A 13,418-nucleotide genomic window follows, 5' to 3' on the forward strand; every position below is an offset into this window, starting at 1 on the left:
ACTTGTCACCTGGATTCTACAGTACTTGCTTTATCACATACATATCCCACTATCCATTTTTCTACCCATCCATGGATCCCTCTTTTTTTATGCATTTCAAAATACGTTGTTGCAGACTTCAGTACACTTCTTTCCAAATATATCATCATGCACATCATTACTAGTCCACTGTGTTTTCTTTTGAAGTAAATTTACACACAACAAAGTGCAAAAATCTTAAGTATATTGTTTGATGAGTTCTAATAAATGTATATACCTGTGCATCAAAACCCTAATAGGATATAGAACATAACCATCATCCCAGAAAGTTTCCTCGTGCCCCTTCCCAGTAAATTCTCACCTGTGTCTTCCAAAGACAGCCATTACTCCCTTTTTTTCCCCCTTCCATATAACCATATGCTCTTTTGTGTAAGGCTTCTTTCACTGAGCATAATATTTTGAGATTCATCAGTGTTGTTGGATATTTCAGTGGTTGTGCTGAGTAGTATTCCATTGTATGCATAGACCACAGCTTATCTGTTCTGTTGATGGACACCTGGGCTATTTCAGTTTGCAGTAATTATGATAAAACTTCAATGAACATATTCTTACAAGTCTTAATGTGAATATAGTATTTATTTCTGTTGGGTAAGCTGGAAGTAGAATTGCTACATCTTATGTTTATTTTATAAGAAACTGCCAGACATTTTTCCAAAGTACTTGTACCATTTGTACTCCCACCAGTGATGTATGAGCATTTGGTTGTTCTACATCCTCACCAACATACGGTGTTGTCAGTCTTTTTAATTTTAGCCATTCTGGTAGGTGTGTAATGGTATCTCATTGTGGCATTCATTTTCATTTTCCTGATGACTAATGATGATGAGCACTTTATTATGTGCTTATGCTTTCTGTATATATTCTTTGTGAAGTGTCTGTTAAAATCTTTTGCCCATTTTTTATTGGGCTGTTATAAATCCTGGATACCAGTCCTTTGCTAGATTTATATTTTACAAATATGAAAACCCAGTCTGTGGCTTGAGTATTCATTTTATTAAGATTAACTTTAAGCTGAAGTTTTTATTTTGATGAAGTCTAATTTAGCTATTTTTTGCTCTGTTACTGCTTTTTGTATTGTCTCTATTAAACCTGTGCTTACTCCCAAGACAAGAAGATACTCTCCTGTGTTTTCTTCTAGTTCTCGTTTTAGCTTTTTATACTTAACTTGCCTATTTAGGCTTGTGATCCATCTTGAATTAATTTTTAAATGTAGTGTGAAGTAGGAGTCAAGGTTTCTTTTTTCTCATATAGGTAGACATCTAATTGTTTCAACATTACTTGTTTAAAAACTTCCCTTTCCCATTTAGGTTATATTGGTGGCTTTGTCAAAAATTAATGGACCATAAATGTGGAACTGGGCTCTGTTCTGTCCCATTGATCTATTTTTTAATTCTTATGCCAATAACACACTGTCTTGATTATTGTAGCTTCATAGTATATCTTGAAGTCAAGTAGTATGAGTTGTCTTTGTCATTGTTTTTCAAGATTGTCTTGGATATTCTAGTTCCTTTGCATTTCTATGTAAAGTTTAGAATTAGCTTGTCAGTTTCTACTAAAAAGTGTGTTGGGATTGGGATTGCGTTAAAACTATAGAACAATTTAGGGGCACCTGGTGGCTCGGTCGTTAAGTTTCTGCCTTAGGCTCAGGTCATGATCCCAGGGTCCTGGGATTGAGCCCCGCATTGGGCTCCCTGCTCTGTGGGAAGCCTGCTTCTCCCTCTCTCACTCCCCCTGCTTGTGTTCCCTCTCTCACTGTCTCTCTCTCTCTCTCTGTCAAATAAATAAATAAAATCTTTTAAAAAAAAAACAACTATAGAACAATTTAGAGAAAATTGATGACAATATTGAGTCTTCTGATCCATGAAAATAGTCTATCTCCTCATTTACTTGGGTCTTCTTTAATTTCTCTTAGAAATCTCCAGTGTAGAGATGTTATTAGCCTTCTGTTAAACTTATCCTAAAATATTTTTGTGTTTGTTGATGCTACAGAAATTGAACTTCTTGAAAGTTTCATTTTCAGACTGATTACAGATAATATATAGATACACCATTTGATTTTTTTTTGTATATTAACCTTGTATCATATTACCTTAATAAATTCACTACTTAGTTCTAAAAGTTGTTTTTGTAAATTTCCTAGGATTTTCTTCATAAACAATTTGCAAATACAGAAGGCTTTAATTTTTCTTCTTGAATTTGCATCCTTTTTCTTTATTGTAATGGCTAGGACATTAGGACAGTGTTAAATAGAAGTGGTGAGAGTGGGCTTCTTTTTCTTATTCCCAGTAACACAGGGGAAACATTGAATATTTCAATATTAACTGCAATATTCCTTGAGGAGTTTTTTGTAGATACCGTTATTAGATTGAAGAAGTTTGCTGAGAGGTTTTATCACTAATTCATTTGTCTAATGACTTCTCTGTATCTAGTCAGATGATCACATAATTTTCCTCCTTTATTTTTATCAGGTAGATTACTTTGATTTTTTTAATTTTAAACTAACCTTCAGGGGCGCCTGGGTGGCTCAGTTGTTAAGCGTCTGCCTTCGGCTCAGGTCATGATCGCAGGGTCCTGGGATCGAGCCCTGCATCGGGCTCCCTGCTCCGCGGGAAGCCTGCTTCTCCGTCTCCCACTCCTCCTGCTTGTGTTCCCTCTCTCGCTGTGTCTCTCTCTGTCAAATAAATAAATAAAATCTTAAAAAAAAAATCAAAAAACTAACCTTCCATTCCTAGGATAAACCCTATTTGGTCATAATGTGTTATCCTTTTTATATATCATTTTGCTAATACTTTGGAAAGGATTTTGTGTATATGTTCATGAGAGATGGTGGTTTGTAATTTCCTTTTTTGTAATTTCTTTGTTAGGTTTTGGTATTTGTGTTATTATGTCAGCCCCATAAAACATGTTAGGAAGTGTGTCCTCCTCTGTTTTCTGAAAGTTCATATAAAATGAATGTTTTTCTTCCATAAGTGTTTGTTAGAACTCACCAGTAAAATTATCCAAGGCTGAAGTTTTCTTTATGGAAGGGTTTTAGATGATTAATTCAATTCTTAACTAGGGATATTCAGATTTTCTGTTTTATCTGTATCCATTTTGGTAAGTTATATTTTTCAAGGAATTTGTCTACTTCATCCAGGTTGTCAAACTTTTTGGTATTAAGTTGTTCATAATATTGCCTTAATTATGCTTTCAATATCTGTAGGATGTTAGTGATCACCCCTCTTTGAATCCTGGTACGGATAATCTGTGTTTTCTCTTTTTTTCTTGATTAGTTAGGGGTTTATCAATTTTGTTGTTCTTTTCAAAGAACTGACTTTTGACTTTATGTCCTCTACTTCATTGATTTCTGCTTTACTTTTTTTTGTTGTCTTCTTTCTTTGGGGTACGTTATGGTTCATTTTCTGTGACTTAGTAAGGTATAGAGGCTTGGCCATTATTATAGACCTTTTTTTTCCCCCCCGATGTAAGTATTTAAACCTTCAAGTTTTCCTCTAAGCACTGCTTTGGCAGAATCCCACAAACTTTGATATGTTGTATTATAATTATTATTCTACTCAAAATATTTTTTAAATCCTTTATATTTTGACCCATGGATTATATAGAAATTGGTTGTTTAATTTCCAGATTTCCAAAAAACGGAGTTTTTCTTGGTATCTCATTGTTGTCGATTTCTAATTTAATGCCATTTTACTCAGGGAGAGCCTATTCTGTATGATTTCAGTTTTTTGTTTTGGGGGGTTTTTTTAGATTTCTATTTATTTATTTATTGGAGGGAGGGAGAAAGGGCGGGGCAGGGGCAGAGGAAGAGGAAGAGGAGAGAGAGAATCTCAAGCCGACTCCACTCTGCGCGAGGAGCCTGATGCAGAGCTCAATCTCACAACCCTGAGATCATGACCTGAGCTGAAATCAGGAGTTGGACGCTTAACTGTCTGGCACCCCTTCCTATTTCCTTTAAGAGGGAATGTCTTCTTAAAAGAGAACCCTTATATCTAGCATAATGTCTTACAGATAGAGAGTACTAAGTAAACGTTATTAAATGAACCCAGTGGAAAGAACTGTGCATGAAGAATCAGGAGACTTAGATTTCACACTTATGTCTGTGATTATCTTGCATTATTACCTGATTTAAGCCACTTCCGTGTTCTCTGCTTTATTTTCCTCATCTATAAAGATGAGGTCGGACTAGAATATCTCTGAAATTACTTCTTTCTCTGACATTCTGTAGTTTGAAGATTTCTATTGGAATGAGAATGTTTATCTAAAAGATGTATTTGGAAGTTATTTTTCATCTAGCAGTCACTTTCTGACAATGACAACTTTTCTATAATGCATTTATAGTCCTTATATATAGTCCTTAAATTTGAATGTGTATGTAATATTAAAAGAATGTGTAATAACTGTAATTTTTTTCTTTTCTATTAATAATGCATTGCTGTTGGTTCTTCAGCTGTCTGATAGCATTCTTGTCAGCTGTTGAAAGGATTAAAACCCAAAATGTTATGGGTTGTTTTTCCTATATATATCTTACACCTTGTCAACTAGCATGATAGGTCCCTGATTTGTCGCTAAATTACAAGGTCACCAGGTTAGTTTTTCATAGGTTGTGCTCATTTAAAAATCAGAATTCTGTTTCTTTCTGTTTCCTTAGTTTGTGTTGGGCAGAACCTTATTGTTTTATAGACCCCCTTGACAATAACAACCAATATCCAGGAAGCAAACTTGACCACTGTCTCAAAAAATAAAGGGAAAAGGAAAAAAATTGTGATTTTTAAATCACCCAACACCCAACTCAGTCATTCTTAAGTCTAGAATATCACCAGCACAGCATTGTACAGAGCATAAAATTTTATTGAGATATTTTCCAGATATGATTATAGTAAAAAATAATTTGTTCTGTGGTGCTACTATTGAGGAATTGCGTCAGTAATCCCAGATGTTATTTGGCAATTCAAACATCTTTGGCTGTCCAAGAATTTTGTAAATTCTACTTAGCGATTTTGGGATTGTAGATACGGAAAGGAGTTTTATATTATGACTAATGAAAATTAACATTTCATCTAGGTACCATTTTTATTTACTTTGCCATTTGGTTTGAGCAGGTTGAGGTCCATGTAGGAAGGTTCTCTAAGGTTTTCAGGAATTTGGGCCTAGAGCTCTAGTGAGATTTCACGCAGGAGGAGTAGACTAAGACACATCCGACTTTATTAATGACAGAGGTTTTAAAAGAGGACTGCAACAAATTGATAGCAGTGAGAAGTGTTCTTTGATGCCATAGTCTTCCTGGAGTGAATCATGTAAACAGTTTCCAGAAGATAATAGAGAGACTTTAACATTGGTTTGCTGTCTTCCTTCAGTGTCCCCTTTGTTGGGGCCCTTCAGGCAAGGAGTTAGTAATAATAGATATCACTTTTATAGTTTACTTTTTTCCTTTTATAAATAAAAGGAACTAGAACCAAGAAATAATATATATTTATATTTCTGCCCCTTCTAGCTCTTTGCTCTTAAATCCTTCTTGATTTCATCTGTGTCTTTTTTCTTGCAGCTAGATTGTTAAGCGTCCCTGGGACAAGAGCTAGTGTATTACTCCTTTCTATAGAATACCTGGTCTAGTGCAAGGCACCCTCTAGGGTTGATTCTTTGCAAGAGGAAAGATAACGAGCAGAATTAGCTAGAGGCTGCTATGGGAGTAAAGAGAGACCTGTGTCTTCAGTTATGCCTGATTCATTTATTCATTCTTTGTATTTTTTTTTTTTTACACTAAAGGAAAGTTTTTAGTGCTGAAGCCCTTAAGCAGTTACCTCTAAACACACTCGAGCGTACTGCCTTCAAGGAGCCTCCTGTCTAGCTGCACAGACAAATATCCACAAATCACAGGGCAAACTGTATTCATATTATGGGCAAGGTGGCTCTGGGAATGGTAGCACAAAGTAAAGAGAGGCTCTGGGAAGATGTTGTGGGAGGAGAAATGTATATGAGCTATGTTTTGAAAACTGGGTAGCATTTAGTTTTTGTGTACGTTCAAACTTTGAAGGTATTGTCCCACCCCACCCCCCAGCCTTGTTAAAAAAAAAAAAAAAATGCTGTCATAAGTTATTGGCTTAAGTTATTTGGCTTTGCAGAGCATATTAGCATCTTTTATAGTTGGTGCCACTTTTTTGTGGCATACAAAAAAGTGTAGGATTCCACATAGCCCCATACAGGTAGGGTCCAGACTTATTTAAGATGACCCTGTAATATCACAAAAAGAGCAGTGGAATTGGAATTAGAAGACCTGGGTGCAAAAATTTTATGGTTTTTGTACTTCAAGAAAGAACTCTGAACTTCTTTGAAAGGAAGGAAATTAAACGGGGGAAAGAAAAAAAAAACTTGGTCTCTGACTTGGTCTTTTAGAAGTTTATGATCAGAGTTGGAAAATGTGTAGCGTATTTCCTAGGTGCCCAAGAATTCTGCGGCCCCCCAGAAGGTATGGGAGTTGAACTAGGTACTAAGGAGAGGCACACTGTTGGATGGCTACCTAAAATGATATGGAGGGTTATGGCAGGCCCTGAAAATCACCCCAAAAGTTGTAATTTGCTTAGACTAGTTGAAAGCCTTAATGCAAATATTTGCATATTAAAGAACAATCATTAATATCTTTACACCTCTGTTAAATGAAGAGGTAGGTTCAGTGATTGTAGGACTAAATGTAGCATTAACAAAAATCCTAATAAAAATAGAGTGATCCTATAGGAAAAATGACCTTAAACTCTGTTCTTTAGGAAAATACCCCATTGTTTTTGTCATTCAGATTAAAAGAGTTTTTGCTTAATTGCTTTTCAAATGAAAATATAATTCTGAAAAGAAGATAGTGGTAAAAGCTTTTTGTAAATATAAAATGTTAGCTTTTAAAAACTTAATTTCTTTCATTTTTCCATTTCTTCTCCTGCAAAAGATAATGGCATTTCCCTTAAGAGGAAAGACATTTTTGAAATGGAGTTAAATTATTATTTGAGAATAAGGCTTGTCTCTGTCCTTCTACTATATTCCAACTACTTAGGAAGAGACCTTACAGTCCTTGCAGCGGCTTCCTCTGTCTGCATGCCTTTCATGATCTGGGCAATAGAAAGATTAGCAGGTGATTTCCTCTTTCCTCTAGACAGATTCCCACTTGCACAGTTGCCCGTCCTCTAGTTTTTTCCCAGTGATGCAGGGTACTGTTGTGATGCTGAACTTTCTTTTAAGAACTACTGGAGGCCATATTTATGAAACAGGCAGTTAATAGGGAGATTTGTGATAACAATTTTGGAATGCTTGATTCTAATATGTTCTTATTTACTTTCTTAAATAAACTAATTTAGAGTTTCTTGCTATCCTTTTTTTAAAATCAGCCTTCATGTGATTTCCTTTCTCCATAATATAGTATTTTAATTTTTTAAATATGGTTTTACCCAAACACAGTAATTGATACTCAAAGAAAATTATATTTAGCCATGGCATTATGTACTTCTGTTACTGCAGGTCTTGGTACCCACCTATTTGAGAGGTATGTGACTTTCTGATTTACTTCAAAAAAGCATAATGATTTAGTATCCTGTCTTAGGCAAGATTTGATAAAATCGGAGCCCTTTTTCTCTCTCATGATTCACTTTAGTAACTTTGGACTACTTATTTACTTTTTAGTTCTGTTGCCTCTGGTAATCCTGTATAAAACCTTATGGAATACAGTAATAAACAGTGTAAAAGAGTTTGAATGTCGAGAATGGAAAATTTCAGAATCAATCCTCCAGTTCAGTGATTCTTAACTTCGTTAATAACTGTTATTAACATTAAATAAGTCAGCTTTTATTGACAGTTAATGAAGAAGTGAACCTAAAGGAGTAGTTACAAAATTTTGGAAATTTTATGATTTTTGTACTTCAAGAAAGAACTTTGAACTTCTTTGAAAAAATGGAAATTAAACGGGGGAAAGAAAAAAAAAAGAGGTTTCCCTCACCCTCCCAAGGAATTGAGAAAGTTGTAGAAGGGTGCACCAAAAAGAATCACTGGGTTCTAGGACGTTAGAGAAGTTGAAAAGAGAAATCTAATGTTCCTTGCTGAATTGTCTAAGCAGTGCTATAAAGTGAAGTGTAGAACAAGGATTTGGAAGTCAGGTGGGCCCAATTTCAAATCCTGACTTGGATGTTATTAGCTCTGTGTCCTTGGACAAGGTACTTAATCTCTTTGAACCTCAGTTTCTTCATCTGTGAAATGAAAATAAGAAGACACACTTCATAGAGCTGATGGGAGCATTCCATATGTACAGAGTGTCTCGCATAGTGCTTGGCACAGTGGCCTGCGTAAATGTTAGGTACCCCCTCACAGCAGCAGCCTCCTCAACAAGTCATTTTTACTTCTCTTGATTCTTGGCCAGCAATAAAACCATTAATTCAGGCAGCTTGAATCTAAAGTGTTACTCAGTACTTTGATACCTGGTGTTAGTGAAAGAGAAAAATGATGCCTAATTTTGTAAAACATTGCTAAAATTAATAGGCTTGGCAGAATGACTTGCGTGTATATAGAAGACATTTTATCTAAATTATTTCTATGATCATTATACATACCTACTCTCCCCTTCTTTTTTTTTCTTTTATTTAACATGACATAAAATATGGAGTGGGAAATAAATAAGGCAGATAGTTTTCACTTCTATGAAAAGTGGTTGCTAGGGTTTCCACAGTTGAAATCACTGCTTTCAAGGAGATTATGGTTTGCAGCGTACTGTAGGAGGATAAGAATGATAATGAATGGTAACAGTACTATGTGCTAGTTCACTCATGTCAGTCCTATGAGGTATGACTCCTATTAGCTTCATTTTGCAGATAATGAAACCGAAGCACAGAGAGGTTAATAATAACATTCCTGTTTGCATAGTTAGGAAGTAGCAGAGCCAGGATTTGAACGCAGACAGTCTGGGTCTAGAGGCCACTCTCTTAACCACTGTCTTACAGGACTAAGAGAAGACGGTCCTTTAAATGGGAGCAAATGTCCTAAAGCTGTGGTAGGTTGTTTACTTTTAGATTTGCTTGACAGGTATTCTGAGAGAAGCCTCACAAAGTGTATCGGAATTACTATTGAGACTAGACCAGATTATTGTATGAAGCGGCATTTAAGTGACATGTTGACCTATGGCTGCACAAGGCTGGAGATTGGGGTGCAGAGTGTCTACGAAGATGTGGCCAGAGATACCAACAGGTAAGATGGGGGCAAATGATTTCACACAAGTATCCTTCTAACTCCCACTGATTATATCTGTGTTCATGTTCATCCTCTTCTCCTTCCTACCAATCTTAGAGAAAGATATATAGGTATTCCTTCTTTTCAGGGTCATCCTTCTATCTCTGCTCTTAATTTCCATCCCCTTTCCTAATTTCTAGTCTTTACTGGCTCTTTTCCAGCAGCCTGTAAACGTGCTCTTCTCTCTTCCTGTTCTTGTCATAAACAGCCTTTCCCATTTGGAAAGCAGAAGGCAGGGCTCAAGATCGGTCATCTACAGCAGGAGAGAAGGCCAGGGGCATGGAAACAAAGAGAAGGGTTTGAACAAGAAGGACATCAGGGTGATATTTAAAAGATTAGTTTTTGTGAAGTGAATGCCAATAAGCAGAGTAGTGAAAGAAGGGTTGGGGAGCAATGGATATAAACTGAGAAATTTGGGAGGGTAAGAAAGAATGGAAATAAGGTTGACAGAGCCATATGAAGTTCTCTTGTAGAACTCTAGAAATAGATCACTGAGTTGAGGAGAAAAGATACACATGAAAGATTAGCTATATAAGGAACTTCATGATTAATTGGTAAATTAGAGAAAAACAGAAGATTTCAGGAGTTTATTAGGCAGCAGAGATCATTGATTGTGGATGTAAAGGCAGGCTTCGGGAAGTTGGTATGTGTTCAGTTGGACTTTAAAGGCTGCTTTACCAGGAGGGGCAGACATAATTGGGGGTTGTGGTAGGAGAAGGAAGTAAAAGGGAACTAGGGAAACATACACTGGTCAGCATCTTAGAAGCCACCAGAAGAATGCCAGGCTAAGGAGAGAGGAATCTTTCCTTTAGGTACTAGAGGTCTTTTGGATACTTTTGAGCACAGGGAAGAATTATACAGAAATCAGGCTTAAGAAAGATTAACCTGAGTAGAATGCGCTCTTGTAGGAGAGAGTCTTAAACCAGAAGCACTGGTTGGCCTGCTGCAGTGATCAAGGGTTGTAACTGGAGATGGGAAGAGTCTCTTGAAGGTCAGGAAAGCTTTCTGAAAAGAATGACATCAGACTTGAGACTTACGGGAAGAGTATGACTTAGGTGGGGAAGAGGAAGATTATTTCAGACAGAAAGAAACATACAAGCAAAGTCCTGAGGATGGGTGCACATGGTATATTTAGGGGATTTGGAGCAGGTTAGCTTGGTTAAGAGTGTAGAGCATGAGGTAGGAGAGTGGTAAGAGGTGAGGCTGAAAAAGTAAGCCATGGTGGCCAGATGATGAGGAAACTTAGAAATCAGCCCAGGGAGTTTGGGCTTTAATCTGAGAACAGGCTCTATGCTAAATTGTGATGGGAACATATCTGCATTTTAGATCCCTTTGGAAGGATCACAGTATGGAGGTGGATTAAGAAGAGCATGCTAGAAGGAAGACCAGTTAAGAGGCTGTTGCACTCATTTAAACAAGAAATGATGTTTTGAAAAGAAGTGAATGACAGTGTTTAGTGACTGAATGGAAATGGGGGTAGGAGAGAATGGGAAGTAGAGGAGTCTTGGAGGGAAGGTGAGTTTCATTTTTGGATGTACTGAATTCTAGATACATGTAGAACAACCAGTTGAGGGTCTCCTTTAGAGCAGAGCTGTCCAGCAGAACATTCTACAGTGATTGAAGTGTTCTACACCTGCACTGTTCAATATGATAGTGCAACTGTGGAACTGAATTTTTCATTTTAATTAAGTATAAACTGAGTGAGTACATGTGCCTAGGGACCATGGTATTGTACAGTAGAACTTTAGAGTACTGGATATTTGCATGGGTTATCAGGAGAGAGGCTTTGCCTAGTCATATAAATTGGGAAGTGGTTAGCAAAAAGAGATTGGAAATGGTTTAATGGAAATGGATGGTAACATCCAGAGTAGGATGGAGTCCATTGTTTCTAGGATTGTGTGTGTGTGTGTGTGTGTGTGTGTGTGTGTGTGTGTGTGTGGTGAATGGGAATGTCTTGGAGGTGAAAGGATTGGCTTAGGGCTTCAGTTTATAGTAGCCCCAAACTGTTATTAGGGCTTGCTTTCTACTTGGATGTGGTACTAGAATGGTAAGATGATTTACCCAGCTGGCCCCAGATGGTTCTGCCTTGTCACTAAATCATTCACTCTTCTCACTTTTTTAAGGACCTTGGAGACCACCAGAATGAAATCTATTTTGTATGTAGGTGACATTCTTCCTCTCTGTCTGTCTCCAAATAATTTCAAAAGATTTTTAAAGGAAAGAGCATAACAAGAGGCTGCTTCTGCATGGTTTTGAGCTCATTTTTTTGGTTTTAACTTAAATATTTACATCAGTAAGCTTACTTCAGCTGATGATGCTAAACCAAATAATTTTTTTTTTAAAGATTTTATTTATTTATTTGAGAGAATGAGATAGAGAGAGCATGAGAGGGGGGAGGGTCAGAGGGAGAAGCAGACTCCCTGCTGAGCTGGGAGCCCGATGTGGGACTCAATCCCAGGACTCCAGGATCATGACCTGAGCCGAAGGCAGTCGCTTAACCAACTGAGCCACCCAGGCGCCCTAAATAATTTTTTTTTATAGTCCAAATAATTTTAGTATACATTAACTCTGGTTAACCCAGTCATTTACTGTCACAGCCTTGAGTAAGTACATGGAGAATTTCTGAGAAATATCTCAGAAGTGAAATTATTTATTTCCAGGCCTTCTCAGAACTAGAGATATAAAAATGATTTTCTGAGATTTTTATTCCCCATCCATATTATTCTTCATTATAAAACTACCATTACATGTCTCAGAGATTGTTTTCCCTCTGTTCCTTGTGTTAACCTCCCTTCCCATTTATTTGTATAACAGATGTGAATTTTCTTTCCTCAGGGGCCACACTGTGAAGGCAGTATGTGAGTCATTTCACCTGGCCAAGGATTCTGGGTTCAAAGTCGTGGCTCATATGATGCCTGATCTGCCAAATGTGGGACTAGAGAGAGACATTGAACAGTTTACAGTAAGTGTTGCCTTAAACCAGGCTAATTTAGAATGCCTCTATATGCTGCTCTGTCTACCCTCTCTGCTCTTTTTGATTATTTACTGCTGATTTCCCTATCATTATTTAAGCAATATGTCCTCATTATAGAACAGTAGAAACACTGTAGTGAAAGAAAAGTCATTCACAGCCCCAACACCAAATAAAACCCTAACATTTTAATATACTTCTTTCTAGAATTTTTTTATGCTTAGGCTTTTTGGAGGGATGAGGTAGTTTATACATATATACACACAGACACACTTACATATATGGTAAGTAATTATTTTAATGGCTTTTTCACTTAACGTAATGTAAGCATTTATCTTGTTATATAGCCTGGTCTCTGTTAAAATGTTAACATATTTAAATGTGTACTTAATTTCCATTAAATTGCCATACTTTGCTTAATTCCTTCCAAATTTTTTTAAATTGAAGTTATTGCCAGTTTTTTATATTGTAAATAGCACTGCAGGTGAACAGTTTTATGCCTATAACTTTTTGTAGTATTTAGGATTATTTCTTTAAGATAAATTCCCTGGAGTAGAATTACCAGGTAAAGGTATAAACATTTAAAGAATCTCACCACATTAGTTGCTTTTCAGACGGTTGTAATAATTTAGTCATTTTAGCAGGGTTATCTTTTTCCCCAAATCTCTCCTGTTTATGTATTTACATACACACACAGATAAAATGTTTCTATCTTTGCTAATTTGGTGGATTAAAGTGCCATTTCAACTTGTATTTCATAATTATAGTAATATATTTTTCAGGTTTGCATGTAATAATCATAATTCTTGCATCTTTTTAGAATTGTGTGTTTTTGTTCTCTGACCAATTACTCTGTTGGATATGAATATTTTTAATGTTAATTTAGATGAACTTTCTAGGTAAGGACATTCTGGATTCATTGGGGGTTTTTTGTTTTTTTTTAAGATTTTATTTATCTGAGAGAGAGCACACGTGAGCACACGATTAGTGGAGAGGGGCAGAGGGAGACAAAGAAGCAGACTCCTCACTGAGCAGGGAGCCCAGGACCCTAAGATCATGGCCTAAGCCGAGGGCAGACGCTTAACCAACTGAGCCACACAGGCGCTCCTCATTGGTTTTTTAAAAATAGTTGTTACAAATATTTTTGCCCACTTTG

At 36.5% G+C, this 13,418-nt stretch overlaps 1 protein-coding gene across 2 annotated transcripts in view; it reads left to right on the plus strand.

The window, feature by feature from the left end:
- ELP3 (elongator acetyltransferase complex subunit 3) overlaps positions 1 to 13,418 on the plus strand; it is a 101,044-nt gene that overhangs the window by 36,369 nt on the left and 51,257 nt on the right. The window contains exons 8-9 of one of the 2 annotated variants that reach the window (XM_035022625.1): positions 9,088 to 9,249; positions 12,127 to 12,253. In XM_035022625.1, coding sequence (XP_034878516.1) covers positions 9,088 to 9,249; positions 12,127 to 12,253 — 289 coding nt within the window. The remainder of the gene's footprint in view (positions 1 to 9,087; positions 9,250 to 12,126; positions 12,254 to 13,418) is intronic. The other variant, XM_035022626.1, reaches the window with a different exon arrangement.

Source organism: Mirounga leonina, unplaced genomic scaffold (assembly GCF_011800145.1).
Source record: "Mirounga leonina isolate KUSES-001 unplaced genomic scaffold, KU_Mleo_1.0 Mir_176, whole genome shotgun sequence".
Classification (NCBI taxonomy): Eukaryota; Metazoa; Chordata; class Mammalia; order Carnivora; family Phocidae; genus Mirounga; species Mirounga leonina.